This window comes from Lepidochelys kempii, chromosome 11, assembly GCF_965140265.1.
Source record: "Lepidochelys kempii isolate rLepKem1 chromosome 11, rLepKem1.hap2, whole genome shotgun sequence".
Lineage (NCBI taxonomy): Eukaryota > Metazoa > Chordata > Testudines > Cheloniidae > Lepidochelys > Lepidochelys kempii.
Genome location: NC_133266.1, coordinates 74883238 through 74900271, shown reverse-complemented (window position 1 = coordinate 74900271; position 17034 = coordinate 74883238). Strand labels below are relative to the sequence as shown.

General features: G+C 45.4%; 1 protein-coding gene across 7 annotated transcripts in view; it reads left to right on the top strand.

Annotated features, from left to right (window-relative positions):
- Positions 1-17034, top strand: part of SH3BP4 (SH3 domain binding protein 4) — a 137583-nt gene that overhangs the window by 97017 nt on the left and 23532 nt on the right. For all 7 annotated transcript variants that reach the window (XM_073306872.1, XM_073306873.1, XM_073306875.1 and 4 more), the window contains one exon: positions 7001-9363. In XM_073306872.1, coding sequence (XP_073162973.1) covers positions 7001-9363 — 2363 coding nt within the window. The remainder of the gene's footprint in view (positions 1-7000; positions 9364-17034) is intronic.

Sequence of the window (17034 nt, the reverse complement as noted above, 5' to 3'; positions counted from 1 at the left end):
GCAGGAGTTTTGATGCTATAAGACAATGCAGACTCTGTAGCTCACGCAACATTGGCAGTATTGCCAACCTCAAGCATTCAAAAATCATGAGTCAGGCCACACACAATCTTGAGATTTCAAAAGAGAGGAACCCTTCCCCCCCAACCCCCCCACCCCATATTATTTGCTTTTACAGCTTCTGAGTCTTTAGGGTGTCCTTGAACTGTGTGTTCATGTATTTTACTGCAACCATAAGGGGTAGGAACTTACCTTTTTTACAATGAAAGATGAGATTTTTTCCCCTAATCGCATGACTTTGGGACTTTAAAATGATCTTTCATAAGCTTTATGATGAGATCATAAGACTTGGCGACGCTGATAGTTTGCCTGATTAAGGAATGTAAAGGGTTATTTACGTTATTTTGGAATAAGGTAGGATATGAATGTAAAGCTCTCTAGCTGTTCTGGAATAACTCCCCTTGGGGGGGAGGGATAGCTCAGTGGTTTGAGCATTGGCCTGCTAAACCCAGGGTTTTGAGTTCAATCCTTGAGGGGAGGGCCATTTAGGGATCTGGGGCAAAAATTGGGGATTGGTCCTGCTTTGAGCGGGGAGTTGGACTAGATGACCTCCTGAGGTCCCTTCCAACCCTGATATTCTATGATTCCAGAACAGTTATTCTGTACTAGCTATGGCAGTCAGTTTCCCCATGTATGCAAGCCCTAAGACTGGGGCCAAACTTCAGGGCAGCCTTTAATGTGGGAATACCTGTGTCATTAGCACTTTAGCTCTGTAATTCAGAGACCCCGGTGCTGAGCCTGCGGAGTAACCACACAATACTGATTTCTTTGGAACTTGCTCTTCACCCAGCTTTAGGCTCCTAGTGTGATTTTTACTTGTTTCCCCTCCCCTTCCTTCCGTGAGCACAAGTGTCCACACCTCCCCGAAGTAAAGAACATCTCCCTACTCCCATATGATGTACTGAACAGTGCGAAAGTTTAACCTGCTTGTTTGTTGGCTGGAGGCTGACTGCTTCCTTGCTTCATCGCTCTTAGGCTGAATCCTAGAATGGCATTAACCATTCCCTACCACTTGTTTACATTAAATACATCAATGGAAGCACTTTCATTCATGAACAGACAATTTATCTTAAAGATGCGGCAGCTTCAAACCAGTTTGCAATTCCTCCAATTCCATTAAGGCGGGGAATGGTACAGAGTAGCTATTGTCCAACTAGGAAAGGTATGTACTATCAATGTGGCTTCTTTACCTTTTCTTTGCACAGAAGCAGGGAATGTTTAAGAGCTTTCCCCAAGGAGAACCAGGTGTTGGGGTTTCTTCTTTCCCCAGTGAAGTACACTCTCTAAGAAAATGGAATGTAATGGACGTTTGGATACTTTTTAAAATAATCTTATTGTACCCAGCACAGTGCCAGATAATCTCGCCACTGACTTAGTCTAAATGAGCCATGAGAAATAATTTCAGTTACAATGACGCAAATGCTGGCAAATGATAGGTGTCGTTAAAAGCAACAACAAAACCCCCCATTGATGGCTTTGTTTCAAGAGTAGCCAAATGTAGAACTTAATATCAAAAGTCATTGTAGCTATCAGCTGGGGTTTTGTTTGAAAATGTTAACTTAGTAGATTGTTTAAAGTTGTGATTCAGCCAGGCATTTGCGTTTAGTGTCTCCACACTAGTCCTATTGCGTTGTGTTAAAAACATGGTGTTCGTATCGAGTTTGTTGAACCCTAGTTACGGTGCCCTCTGGGTACCTGCTCCTGGAGCAGAGTATTCCGGGAGTTAAGGCCACTGCAGGATCAAGTGGGTATGTCTACAGTGCAAAAAACAAACAAAAAACAACAAAAAACCCACACAGCAGTGAGTCGCAGAGCCTGGATCTACAGACTCAAGATATGTCTACACTAGAAATGCGACAGCAGGACCGCTGCAGTACTGCATTATAGACACTACAGGATCAGATGCCGTTCTTCCATCACTGTAGTAAATCCACCTCTCCAAGACACAGTAGCTAGGTTGATGGAAGAATTATTTTGTTGACATCGCAGTATCTACATCGGGGCTGAGGTCGGCTGCGTTATTTTAAATCAAAGTTGCAGAAGCTACCTGAGGCCTGTATCTCAAGTTAGGGGGAAAAGTTCTTAGGGAAGGGTTGCAGGCCAAGATGAATGAACAAGCATCTCAAACAGATTATTAAGAGAGAGCAGACAGCCAAGAGGAATAGAAGAAGGGATGGATCCGCAAGGAAAGCTACTTCTTGGAGGTCAGAAAGTGTAGGGGAAAGTGAGAACTGTCAAAAGCCAAACAGAGTTAGATTTTGCAATGGGAATTAAAACCAATAGTAAAAGGTTCTGTGAAAAGAAAACACAAAGAAGTGGGACTGCTAAACACTGAGGATGGGGTGGAGATTAAAGATCATCTAGGCATGGCCCAACACCAAAATGAATATATTGCCTCAGTTTTTAATGAGGCTAATGAAGAGCTTGGGGTAGTGACAGGGTGGCTAATGGTAATGAGGATATGAAGTAGAAATTACCACATATGAGGAGGGAGTCAAAGTCAAACAGTTTATCTGGGCCCCCCGGTTTGGTCCCATTAATCTCCATCCAAGACTGTTAAAGGAACTGGCACGTGAAACTGCAAGTCCAATAGCAAGGATTTTTAATGAATCTGAAAACTCTGGGGGTTGTACCCTGTGACTGGAGAATTATTAATACAGGACCTATTTTTAAGAAAGGTGGGGGAAAGTGATCCAGGAAACTACAGGCCTGTTAGTTTGACCTCAATTGTATGCAAGGTCTTAAAACAAATTTTGAAACAGAAAGTAGTTGAGGACACAGTGGTGAACGGTAATTGGGATAAAATACAACACTGTTTTACAAAAGGTTGACCATGCCAGGCCAACCTGATCACTATCTTTGAGAAGATTTTTGTAGAGAAAGGAAATGCAGTAGATCTAATCTACCTGGATCTCAGTAAGACATTTGATACAGTTCCACATTGGAAATTAATAGTGGTATTAATCTCCATCTAGCTGCAGTGCCCTCCTGGAGCAGAGCATTCAGGGAGTTACCCACATGACCCTGCATGTGTTCAGACTCCTAGCAGCATTGCGGGAATGATTGCAATATTAACTGAGTTCCAGATCATTCTGAAAAACTAATGTCTGCGTGCGATTTGTATACTGTAGCAGAGGAATAGGCTCCATCTGGGTCAGAGGTTTTGTGCGTGGCAAGGTCCATTTGCATTGGGAAGCCAGTAGACCAAGTTGTCTGTCAAATTCTTGAATTGGGTGGGGGGGACTGTGAGCAACATTCACAGCTTCTTTACACTTTTTTTCTTCTATTCAGCCAGCCCTGCCGCCCAGCGGGCGTGCCGGAGGGCAAGGGGGGGTGGCTGGAGGATGTGGAGCTGTGCACTGCTCCTAAACTGTGCAGGAGCACAGCATGACTCCTACGCGGCTTAGGAGATCTTCATGGCGGGGGCTTTTCCTCCTGTGCCAGAAGGGGAAGGTAATGCCAATGCAGAGCTCCTGGGTCCGTCCCATGAGGGTGGAGCACCGAGGTGTCCCGGATGGCACTTGCCACATTCTGCAAACGTGCCGCTGCCCGTCCCAAGAGTGTGTTGCTTTCCTCTGTTCTGCTACCTACCTCTGAGAGCTAACAGCTGGTAACTAAGCGCAGGTGAAATCCTGGTGAAGACAAGGTAGTTTAAAAACGAGTTAGCAGGTCAAGATGGAGTATGGGGGGGCCTAGAGTTTACCTCAACTTCCTAACTCATGTTAAACCTGCCTTGTCTTCACTAGGGTTCCCCTGTTAGCTAACACAAGTTCAGAAGACAGCTCTTTACGTAGTGAAGACCAGGCCTCCCACACTTACAGTGAAGCACATGCTTAAAAGTTTGGCTGGATTGGTGTGTGGATGCCCAGCACCCTGCAGGATCGGGTCTCTACAGAGCAGTTGATTTAGATACTCAGCGGCTGCTTCATAGCCAGAAGTGATCTAGAGAAAAGACTATGGCTAGTATCTAGTGACGTTAGTGGAATTAACAGAGCAAACCCCGGCCTCTGTTTAGAGCTGGGTGGCCAAGTCACGAAGTCATGGCGGCTCAGTTAACTACCTGAGACCAGGGACAGCACAGCTGCGCTGGGAGAATTGGTGCCAGATAGAGAAGTAGCTAGTAACCCAGAGCGATGGCTGCACCTCACACAGGTTTCACGGCATTTAATTGAGTTAATGGCTGCTTCATAGCGGGATGCCAGAAAGATTTCACAGAGGGTTTACATGTCTCACTGACAATAAATGTGGGTTGGGGACAGTTAATTCCCCTCCCGCCCCCGCATGCACCCTCCCTCTCTCTCCTCTCCCCTCTTCCTGTTTCTGACGGAGTGGGAAATGCTCTGGTCAAAGCATTGCTTTCTGCCCAGCGGCACTGGATAAAGCTGTCATTCCTTCTCTCCTTGTTGTTACAGTCAGTAAATAAATGGACTTTGCAAAGTGGAGGGCTAAGATCCCTGTCCTCAAATTAAGATTCCAGAATTGTCACTGTGTGTGTGCAGTCTAGATATTTCCTCACCTACCTTGTCACTGTCTGTGTGACTCTGAAGCCTGGAACGTCTGAGTCAGGTGGGGAGTGCTGGAAACAACTGCAAGCCCGGGTGAGGGCTCTTTTTGTTCCGAACGTCACCAGGCTCGGTCATCCCTGGGATTCGCAGGCTGTTACCGTCCAGTTTGTCAGTTCTGAGACATGTTTGGCTTTTTTACCCACATAACTGTACTGTCACAGGGGGTTTTCACCTAGTACAGTGTATTCATTAAGGGAACCAACTCCCACAGCTCCTTAAAGCTCAAAGAATATGGCATAGAACTTGGACATAAACCATTCCCAGTCATAAGTAGATAGGAACATAGGCATATTGCTCCTTTGTTTTTTTCCTTAATATTTTATTTCAAAAGTGGCATTTCTCCTTGGTTGAAGGGCAAGAAAATCCCCGTAAGTTTCATTTCCCATAGTTAAAAAACACTCTGAGATCTTTAAGTTGATCATGGCTTGTCATCTGGAATTTTCAGCAATAGTAACAGCTCTTTGGCATTGGCTTATAGTGTCAAGCCCCATCTTTGCAGGAGTTTTGAGTCCTTAAACTTTATCAAGTTTCTAGAATTACAGTAGCGGGGCTACATTTTTGTATTTAAAGTATGATGTTCTCCCGTCTAGGGTAGCACAAGGCAACAGCAGAAAGCAAAGGGGATCCCTAAGGCTCTCAAAGAAAACAAACATTTAAATTTCAACCATGTTTCCTTTTTGTGCCTACGTTACTTCAGGGAGCATCAGGTCAGTGTGTAATATTGTATAGCATATGTGCTGCAATAGCAAAGAGCTAGCAGAGGTGTTTAAAGACCTTTTGTGAGCTTTACTTTTTGAATTCTTTGCTGATATAACAGCATCATGTTGCAAAATATGGCTTATCAAAATAACCTTTCAAGTGTCTTCTCTGTCTTTGAAACCGTTTATATTCAGGCAGCATAGAATTACATTGGGCTAGTGGCTTTATGCATACATGAATCTGGGAGTCACTTTTATTACCCTTTTATTTTGAGCGGCAGGGTCTTGATTCTGCCTCAGCCTTGATACTGGGATAATCCAGTTTGAACAATTTTTAAAAAATAGATATTAGCCCCTATTTTTTTTTTTTTTTTGGCTGAGTATACTTACAAAAGTGGACTTTTTTTCCCTTAGGCATAAATCTTTGGTTTGTCTAGCAAGATAACAAATGTTTGAATGCTGGTGACCGATCTAAGTTTTACTTTAGCATTTATTGCAGCAAACACGGTCTAACTGTGGATGCAAAAAGCTGACGCAAGGCTGCCTATCTGTGGGCTATATTGTATTGCTTTAGGTTTGTATCAGGAGCTCTGTTAGTGTGGCAAAATACTGTGCAGTTTGGCCTGCAGTTGAAGACTACCCTGGAAATGAGTTTGGAAACACTGGTTCATTCTTGATAATACAGCAGTGGTAAGCTGCAGTGTTTATTTTGGGAGGACCCATTACATGGACCTCTCTTTGAACACGGAGTTAATTTTTGTTAAATAGCCTTGAAATGCAAACCTTGGGGAAGGGGAGGGGAAAGCTGACAACACGCTGATTTTGGTCGGAACACACACAAAAAAAGCATGGAACTCTGTAACAAGTGACTAGCACTTCAATTGAGAAAAGCACACTGACATCAATGAGGACTTGAGTACGTGTTTGAAGACCAATATGAGTTGGTTGTGCTGGATCAGAGGACTAGTTGAAGGATTGATTTTTAGTCTGTCGGTATCTGTCCTTGTGAATAAATCCTAAAATCTTTTGTTTAATAAAAAAAAAGTCTCCTTCCACACTCTCAGTTCAGGGGAACAGGAATTTTAGAAGGTTTGTATTTTGTTTACATCATTCTTGATCATCAGAGACCTGAGGAAGAGTTCCATGTAAGCTCAAGAGCTTGTCTTGAGCCCCATTAAATCATCTGCTTTATGTGCCATTTATCAGAGCCTTTTCCTTCTTTCTGCGCACTGACTTAAGAGCATGGAGTGCCAAATTCTCCCAAGCAAGAGGTTGTGAGGACCTTAATTGAAAGGGGAGGTAGTGTGGTCTAGTTGGTAAAATACTGGACTGGGAATCAGGAGTCCTGGGTTCTGGTCCCGATTCTGCCACTGGGCTGCTGGGTGATGTTGGCCAAGTCACATCTCTGGTTTCCCTTCAGCCCTTGGGCTGTCTGGTCTCTTTAGATTGTAAGATCTTTAGGGCAGAAGCTCTCTCTCACTACATATCAAAGCATCCGAAGTACTGGGTGGGTAAATTTTTAAAGAGATTAAAAAGTAAAATAATCAGATGATATGATAAAACTTGTTTGGCCTTCACTGGTCAAAGAAATTGAATTGCTTTTCCAAGATGAAGGTTTAGTAAATAAGTGTTATGACTTCTGCAGGTTGCTTGTGACACTTGTTTCTTTTCACTTTGCAGTGCCTTCTCCTAGTGCCTTGCTGGTAGACAATCCCACGCCTTTTGTAAATGCAAAGGAAGTTGTAGCAATCAAAGACTATTGCCCAACTAACTTCACAACCTTAAAGTTCTCCAAGGGTGACCACCTCTATGTCTTGGATACCTCAGGAGGCGAGTGGTGGTATGCTCACAATACCACAGAAATGGGTTACATACCTTCCTCCTACGTCCAGCCTGTAAACTACCGCAACTCATCCTTCACTGACAGTGGCATGATAGACAATCTGCTTGAAAGCCCTGACGAAGGAGTCAGAGAGCTAGATCTGCTTGGAGAGTGGACTGACGTAAAGAGAAACTCTGCCAACAGCTACAGTAACAACCCTTTCTTAAACGGGGTCCAAACCAACCCGTTTCTGAATGGAAACTTGCAAATAACACCCAGCTCAGACAAAGAGTGCACCCCCAAAACCACTGTGGACTTACTGCTGTTTGACACGGCAGCTCCTCTGTTTACAGGGGCCGGTTCTGCAATGAACAGCAGCATAGGTAACATCTTTGCTGAACTTCCATCCACAAATGGATTGGAGTTTGAACAGCCTGTGAGGCGGGACAATCCCTTCTTCAGAAGTAAACGCTCGTACAGTTTGTCGGAGCTGTCTGTCCTTCAGGCAAAATCGGAAATACCAACATCATCGGGGTTTTTTACTGGATTAAAATCTCCTACCCCAGAGCAGTTCCAGAGCAGGGAAGATTTTAGAACTGCCTGGCTGAACCACAGGAAGCTGGCACGGTCGTGCCACGACCTGGACTTGCTTGGCCAGAACCCTGGCTGGGGTCAGACGCAACCTGTGGAGACCAACATCGTCTGCAAGCTGGATAGTTCTGGTGGAGCAGTTCAGCTCCCAGATACTAACATCAGCATCCATGTGCCAGAAGGTCACGTCTTGCCGGGGGAAACGCAGCAGATCTCCATGAAAGCCCTGTTAGACCCGCCCCTGGAGCTCAACAGTGACAAATGCAGCACCATAAGCCCGGTGCTGGAGATTAAACTGAGCAACTTGGAGGTAAAAACGTTCATCATGTTGGAGATGAAAGTGTCGGCGGAGGTCAAGAATGACATCGTGAGTCAGAGCTTGGTGGGACTACAGTGCCTGCGGAGTGACACAAAAGAAGGACCCTATACGCCAATGCAACTCAGCTATTCCTATGGAGACACGATACAGGTGCAACTGGATAACCTGGAACCTTGTATGTACATAGCTGTTGTGGCCCAAGGACAGAACGTCATCTATCCTTACACGGTCTGGGACTACATCAGTAAAAAGATCACAGTGGGTGTCTATGGCCCCAAACACATACATCCTTCTTTTAAAACCATCGTGGCTATTTTTGGACACGAGTGTGCGCCAAAGACTCTCTTAGTGACCGAGGTTACGCGGCAAATCCACGGTGTGGCACCCGTGGCCCTGCAGCTGTGGGGCAAGCACCAGTTCACTCTGGCCCGGCCGCAGGACCTGAAACTCTGCATGTTTTCCAACATGACTAATTACGAGGTGAAGGCCAGCGAACAAGCCAAAATCGTCAGAGGCTTCCAGATGAAGCTGGGGAAAGTCAGCCGCCTCATCTTCCCAATCATGTCCCATGACTTCAATGAGCTCTCGGACTTCACATTGAGGATACAGGTCAAGGATGACAAGGACGCCATATTGACCCAGTTCTGCGTGCAAACACCACAGCCACCTCCTAAAAGTGCCATCAAGTCCACTGGGCAGAGAAGGTTCCTCAAGAAGAATGAGGTTGGGAAGATCATTCTGTCCTCCCTGGCTGCCACTAGCAAATATCCTGCCTTTCAGGAGCGGCCGGTTGCGAGCCTGAAGTATGGCAAACTGCTTAAAACTGTAGTGCGCCAAAACAAGAACCATTATTTACTGGAATATAAGAAAGGAGATGTCATCGCGCTGCTCAGTGAAGAGAAGATCAAACTGAAAGGCCAGCTGTGGACCAAGGAATGGTACATTGGCTACTACCAAGGAAAAATTGGCCTTGTTCATGCCAAAAACGTGCTAGTGGTTGGGAAAGTCAAGCCCTGCTATTTTTCTGGACCTGATCTCACCACCAGTGCACTGCTTGAGCAAATCCTGAGGCCTTGCAAATTTCTGACCTACATCTACGCCTCAGTCAGGACTCTGCTTATGGAGAACATCAGCAGCTGGCGCTCGTTCGCAGACGCCTTGGGATACGTGAACTTGCCGCTCACTTTCTTCTGTCGAGCGGAACTGGACAGCGAGTCGGAACGGGTAGCCTCGGTGCTGGAGAAGCTGAAAGAAGACTGCAATAATACTGAGAACAAGGAGAGGAAATCTTTCCAGAAGGAGCTAATGGCGGTGAGTACTCAGCCTGCCAGAGAGGTTCTTAATCTATTAAGAAATGTGTTCTGAATTGGGGGTAGAAGCAGGAATGCAATTCTTTGTAAACAGTCCATACAAATGAAAGTACATCTGAATGTGTGGGTTTTTTGCAGCGCATTTTGATGGGAAACTGGCCATCCTTCACTGTATTCCTATTACAGCAGGGCCTAGAAATCTCCAAGTGGGATCAGGGGCCCAGTGTGCTAGGTGCTGTACATACTCATAGAGAGAGTCCTTACCCTGAATAGCTAACATAGAAAGGAGACACAGAGAGGTGAAATGACGTGTCCAAGTCACACACCAGGACAGTGGCTACCTGGTAATCCAACCCAGGTCTCCTGACATTCCTTCCACTGCAGTATCCAATAGACCGCTTTGCCTCTCAGTGGAGGTCAGTGAAAACGACTTAACTGCTCGGGCAATTTATAAATCTTCTATTCCCTAACAGCATAGGGAATTATCGTGATCGTAAAGCATAGTGGGGCACTGCACCATAGCTGCAGTGAAACATGCTCTCTGTTCCACAGTTTAAAATGTTAATCAAAATGCAAATGAAGCTGTATCTCCAGATTGGAGGGTGGGGCATTTATGGTTACATAGCTATAGAGGCACTTCACAATCCTTCTCTCGTTGAGTGGTGGACACTATATGTTCAGAGCCTCTCTAGGATTTTAGGCAGATACGTAGACGTGTGTGTTTTATTTTAAAAGTAGCTGGTCCAAAGCCCATTGAAGTAATTGGCAATTGTTCCCCTAGCTTCAGTACTCTTTGGCTTTAAAGTGGTCATCGGTGCTAAAATGGGGAGTTTAATTCTCCTCTGAAGCCAGGAATAAATATGTACTTTAAGAAATATCGTGAAGAGCTCCTAGTCATGGAGGTGAAGCAACTTAAAACAAAAAGAGTTTTAAAAGTTTGTTGGGCATCAACAGCTGTTTGGAGGCTTTATGTGACCGCTTGTAATCAGACACAACAAACTGGCTTATAGCAAGAAATTAAAAACAACTCCTGTACTGGAATACACTGGTTAACTGTCAATTAAAAACCTCTTGCTCTTGCAAAGGCTTCTTATAAAGATTGCAACTGGGAAGAGGGAATTCTGCATCTTCACTTATACAGGATTTTAAAAAGCCTGTTTTTTAATCAAGATTTTCCTGCTGGTTATTTTTAATCAGGAACCTGTTTGCAGTTTCCCTTTCCCTGAACATCATTTAAGCATATTAGGTAGATCATGTGATTGTAGCAGCTTGAATTTAGGTGGCTCATTCTGAACAATGGAGTACTCGTACAGTATCAGAGGGGTAGCCATGTTAGTCATACAGGGGTAGCCATGTTAGTCATACAGGGGTAGTCATGTTAGTCATACAGAACATCTGAAAATATGGCTTATCCAGCAATGTTCTAATAAACTTCTGTTTGCATTCAGGGGAAACTTGAATCCTGTGATTCTCGCTTAGATGCCCTTAGAAAATCTCACTGAAAATTTGTTGTCGCAGAGCAGATCTCTGTGGTTCAGAGGAAACAAGCCAAAAACGTTCAGGGCTTGTATTTTAGACAAGCTTTGCGGCACTCCTTGTCCTTGAAATGGTGTCTTTCACAAAAGCAGATAACTAGGCAACATCAAATCACATTTTTAAAATGGAAACTTCACTATTGAATAGCAAAAGCTTCTCTTGGTGGTTTCAGGCTTAGGAACTAAATTATTCGTAGACAAAATGGGTCGAAATGTGTAATAACTCACATCTTTGTCATTTAATAGGAGTGGTGAATGTTGAGGATTAGGTGTAAACTTTAGCTCACTTCATCGGATGAATGCATCCGATGAAGTGAGCTGTAGCTCACGAAAGCTTATGCTCAAATAAATTGGTTAGTCTCTAAGGTGCCACAAGTACTCCTTTTCTTTTTGCGAATACAGACTAACACGGCTGTTACTCTGAAACCGGTGTAAACTTTGTTCTTTATCATGAAGAAAGGACGTAGTTGAGTAATGGCTCCCCCAATCTAGCATGTGCAGGGTTTCATTTGTGACTGTTCCCTCTGATAGAATTGAAAAAGCTCTTTTCAAAACTCCTACCTAATTTTGATATCCCTATGGAGAATGGGAAAATATTGGACCCCAAAGAGAGAAACTTTGAGTTTTACTAGAATTCATATGATCATGGGAGCTGCCTAATGAACTAATTAAAAGTGAATAAATCATAAAATTAGGGTTGAACTTTTCAAAACCGTTTAGAGCATTTTGAAACATCAGCTTTTAAGTCTGATGTATCATAGAATCATAGACTATCAGTGTTGGAAGGGACCTCAGGAGGTCGTCTAGTCCAACCCCCTGCTCAAAGCAGGACCAATCCCTGACTAAATCCCCTGGATTGCTTTGAATAGCTCAGTCAAGGTTTCCTCAAATTCAGGTATGTTCTTTGTTGTAACTTCACAGTGAAAGTTGCTCATAACATTGTTTGAGGAAAACTTAAAATAGTGCTGTCGAACGAGAGCTTGCTGTGACAGAGAGACGGGTTTAGACGTATTTAAATTGCCACTTTGATCCTTTGTAAATCATCCCATAATCTGCCATGTTAAAGTTTTGATAACTAAGTTCCCGTAGTTTAAACTAGCAGCCATGCAGAGTCTGTACAGAAGCCAGCCGACAGGAAGAGAAGCGGCAGGTGGACAAGAAATTATATTAAATGGAAAATTTTAGGCTTAAACAAGGACAAAGCAAGGATGGCAAATGCTGTGTGGGTGAGGGAGGGGACTGAAGCTAGGATGAGGTCCAAGAAAGATGCTGGGTTCCTGACTCCTGCACAGGGTTATATATTGTGGTGCATGGAGGTGGGGGAAGGCTGGGAATCGGGTTTTCAAGTTTTCTTTCCTTCCTGCCACACCATTCCAGCTCTGCTGCTCTATTGTTAGGGTGACGGAGAGCTGCCAGGCGCATCCCTCTTCTCCGTGGATGAAGATTTCTGACAGGAGCAACATTTTTAGCTGAAGTGGCTTAAAGCTGTAGCGTCCCCTTCTGCTTTGATAACTTACGAAGTCTAGCAGAGATGCAGGCTGTGGAGAGGAACGTGGAGAGGCTTTGCCTAGGAACTAGCTCAGATCTGCAACAGGCGTTTTCAAGACTCTTTATTGTCCACTTGAGCCAGGGCGTCTCCTTGCTCAGTTGTGCAGTTCCTAACACCCCTGACTACGCAGAAGTAGCAAAACATCAGTCAGTTACTACTGGCATGGACCGTTCGCCTCAGTGGGGAGAATGAGAATGAAGAGGAGTAGGGGGAAGCGTTTTGCATAGGCCAGGATTCTCATTCATGCAGAAACCTGGTGTCGTCTTGCCCCCATCTCTGCTCCCAGCCATGTATGTTCCATTCTTCTCCAGTCAATGAGAGAATATTCTGCCCCTGCGCTTCCTCTCTATGCTTCCCAAGAGACTGAAAGGCCTTACTTCCCTTTGCTTAATATATCAGCTTTTTGTTACTTCGAGTACAGGTGCTACTTTATTTATTTTATTTTTTTTTACATCATAGCATCATAGGACTGGAAGGGACCTTGAGAGATCATCTAGTCCAGTCCCCTGGCCTCAAGGTAGGGCTAAGTATTACCTAGACCATCCCTAACAGGTGTTTGTCCAACCTGCTCTTAAAAATCGGCCATGGCAGGCACTCCATCTGCCTTTTACTTAACTACCTGTTTAGACAGCAATTTAAATTGCCATCCACCAGAGAAAGGATCCTCTTCATACCTGCTTATGGCGTTCCTCCAGTTGGGTCTTTACGTGCAGGCAACAATCTTGCTTGAGCCTGTGGGAGTGGGCCTGTGACTGGGACACGAAGTTCCGTTCACCTTTGTACAGAAGGGCATTGATAGGAATGGAAAATGGCATCCCAAATGCTGAACTGCCTCGAGATCATTGAAAAGCTTCAATGCACAAGCTCTTACTCAAAGGAAAAGCAACCCTTAAGAAGTGTTCTTGCTGAGAAGGCCTCTGCTCAAAAGGAAAAGGATATGGATGCATTTTTTAAAAAAAACCTGGTATGTAATAAAAGAACAAAGAAACACAAAGTCTACTTTAAGGAAGGGACAGGTAGAAAGGAATTCAGACAAAATCCTTGATGTGGAAAGCCAAATGGGGCAGGCTACTCAAGGGCCGTGAGCTATTTTTATAGCTGAAAAGAGAAATATTGTTAGGTGCGGGGCAGTACTGTGAGATCAAACCATTAGTCCAAAGGGAACAGATGTAGGATGGAAGAATGCCAAGATGAACCTCTGTTTCCCATTGACAGGCCAGTTTAACCCATCCCTAACTTCAGCACTGTCTGGTGATCATGACCATTCCCCAGAGCTCTCCCAGACTCTCTTCTGCTTCAAAAGCAAAAACAGGTTTGGGGGTTTTACCCCCCTCTTTGCTGCTGAGGGAATTCTTCATTCAAAATTGAGGGTGAGGTTTTCAGGCAAATGAGCATCTAAAAATGGAAGAGAGAGGGTTTGAAAAAATCCATGGGCTCCCATCTTTCTGCAATCTTACAGGGATATACTTGCAATCAGTTCTTTCCTTCAGGCCAAATTCTGTTCCTCAATGTGGGCCCTCGCAGATGTTCAGCAGATGTATTTTTCCCTTTACTTATTTCCTAGGGGTACCAGAATCCCTGGCCTCTTGGGGAATTATTGAGCTTCCTCTAAAAATAACTAGGTTTGTCTTGCTTTTTGAATGTAGCTTTTTTTAAAGTCCTGATCCAGAAAGTGAGACGTTACACAGGCAGTTCGCTTGGAGCAGGGTCGTCCAACCCTCGCCAGTGTGGGTTGTTTTTTTTAAATAATTCTTAGTTACATAGAAGTTTCCTGATCCCTGTGAACTGTGCGCACAGCTCACACGTGCAAAGAAGCGTACAAAACGAAGCCAGGAACCCAATTAGGAGGATGGCAGGAGAGATCGGAACAGTCTTATGTAACTTTAGAAGAGTTCAGAACCACTGGAAGGGTTTATAGCTCAGAGAGTCTATTGCCTGCTGTTATCCCAGCTGTCGAAGACTGAATCCCAAACATTGAAAAGTGACGGCTAGGAGCTTTTGGGTCCCAGCTAGAGGCACCTTGGGCCGGCGTTCTGTTTTGGGATGTCTGATTTTTCAAGGCATGCTGACCGAGGGACCCGGAATCACTAATCTGCTGAAAATTTCGGCTGAAGCTTTCTGGTTAAAACAGATCCAGCTCGAAGTAAACAGGACTTAAAAAGTCACCTGCCACCTGAGCTCTGCAAAAACCACTCTGGCTAAAGGTCTGCGTTCCCAGCTTACTCGGGCCATGGGCACCGCAGTCTGGGCCACCGGGTTAGCCTAGCCTGGATGTGAGCAGCCACATTGCAAGGCCCTGCCCAAGTTACTGGGTCCTCCTCACTGGTGCTGCGCTCGCCGGGTGCGTTGCTAGGACTTCTGGGGACATATCCCATGGTTCTTTGTGCTGCTCTGATCCCCATCCCCCCTCCCCCGGTGAATTGTGGACTAGGTGTCTGTCCTTCTGGCCACGTGGGGGAATTGTGGGAAGGCATTGGAGGACTATCAGCACTGAGTGATTTAGCCTGCGCCCTTGCTGTAAAGTGGGTACGTTGCCAATCAGAGCGTAAGTGGCACCATGCTCCAGCCAGGCCAGTTTGCCCAAGTTTAAAGCACCACCAAACTCAGGTGAAAGGGGTTTTATGTGTGGACAGAGGGGTGGGGAGTGAGGGGCGTAACAGTCCAGACTAAGCGCGGGGAGGACGTATCCTGAGTGGTAAACTGGATAGAGTTTTTGCTGCTGCTGTGATCTGTGCTGGCTACCGCATTTCCAGGTGAAGTATAAGATGCTGACTTGACTTTGAAAGCCCTAAATACTTCGGATACCTCAAAGATTGCGTCTTTTCCAGTGTGCTGCTGGGGCAGTTTGGATCATCTGAGTTGCTCCAGCGAACAGCCCCTCTTGCTATAAATGGGACAGAGTTGGTGGCAAGACATCCTCGTGGCAGGGGGGTTTGGCCCTGGACTGTACATTCCTCCCTGTGGTTCCTCTAGACCTGGATTTGGTGACATTAGGATGTGCTGCATGACTTTGCTGACTGGGGAAGTTGTGTGAGCGTGGAGGTGGGAAGGTAGAAGGTTCTCTGGCAGTGGTTTTCAAACTTTTTTTTCTGGTGACCCAGTTGAAAAAAATGGTCGATACCTGCAACCCAATGGAGCTGGGGATGAGGGGCTTGGGGTGTGGGAGGGGCTCAGGGCTGGGGCAGAGGGTAGGGGTACACAGGTGACGGCTGTGGGGTGGGGCCGGGAATGAGGGGTTCAGGGTGTGGGAGGGGGCAGGGGTGCAGGAGGGGGTCAGGGCTCTGATCTGGGGGTGCAGATTCTGGGGTGGGGCTGGGGATGAGGGGTTTGGGGTGCTCAGGGCTGGGGCAGAGGATTCGGGCACAGGCTTACCTCAGGCAGCTCCCAGTCAGCGGTGCAGCGGGGGTGCTAAGGCAGACTTTCTGCCTGTCCTGGCACTGCGGACTGCCCTGCGCCCCGGAAGCAGCCAGCAGCAGGTCTGGCTTCTAGGCGGAGGCGCGCAGGTGGCTCCACCCAGCTCCCATCCGCAGGTACTGCCCCCCAGCTCCCATTGGCTGGGAACCGGCCAATGGGAGTGCGGAGCCAGTGCTGGGGCAGCTTGCAGAGCCCCGTGTGCCCCCGTCTAGGAGCCAGACATGCTGCTGGCTACTTCCAGGGCACAGCGCAGTATCAGAACAGGTAGGATCTACCCTGCCTTAGCCCGGCAGCACCTCCAATGGGACTTTTAACGGCCCGGTCGGTGGTACTGACCAGAGCTCTCATAACCCACAGTTTGAAAACCACTGCTCTATGGGGTTAAGAAGGTGGTGATGATTTTGTCTTAGAAACAGCCTGTTTTCAATGTGTGTAGTTCTGTTTAATGGATGTAAACGGACTCTTTATAAGACTGAAATACTATATTTACTCATCTTCTTAAATGCTTCAGGAGCTCTTATAGTTTGCTTTATTGCATTGAAGAACTGTAATAGTTAAATGGGTTTTACTTTGGACTCATTGTCTTTGGCTCTAAAGGGCTGTGCCTCACCTAAGTAAGAAGGAAAGGATGAAAACGCTCTCTGTCTGAGTATTCACAAGATAATGAAATAACAGTGAGAATTGCTAGTTGCAAAAACCTACTGCTCCCAAAGAGTCTTAAATCTCTTGGGTCGCTAGCACCAACCCCAGCCTTCTGCTTGAAGGCTTCAGTACACTTAAGGTTTTTGACTGTGAAAGATCCTATTGATAAAAGATGGGATCGCATCCTAGAGAAAGTGGACACCTCTTCAGAAATCAGAGTTTTAGATGTATAATCCTCCTGTGCTTCTAGAGCTTGATCTAAGGAAAGACTCAAGGCATGAGAATTCAGGGGTAATATTTTTTTAAAATTTAAAAAATGGTGATTTCTCTTGTGTCCATTGATATGATCTTTCTTTTCTGTCCAGTATCTGCTCACAAGAACCACCTCTTGGATTAAGCTCTGATCTCACATTTCACTTCGAAATTGTTTTTTGGTTTGGAAAAGGAATAAAGGCTTCTCTAATCCTAAAGTCAAGAAAAATGACTTTCCAAAAGTGAAGGAGCAATGTGCAAAACTAGCGACCTATAAATA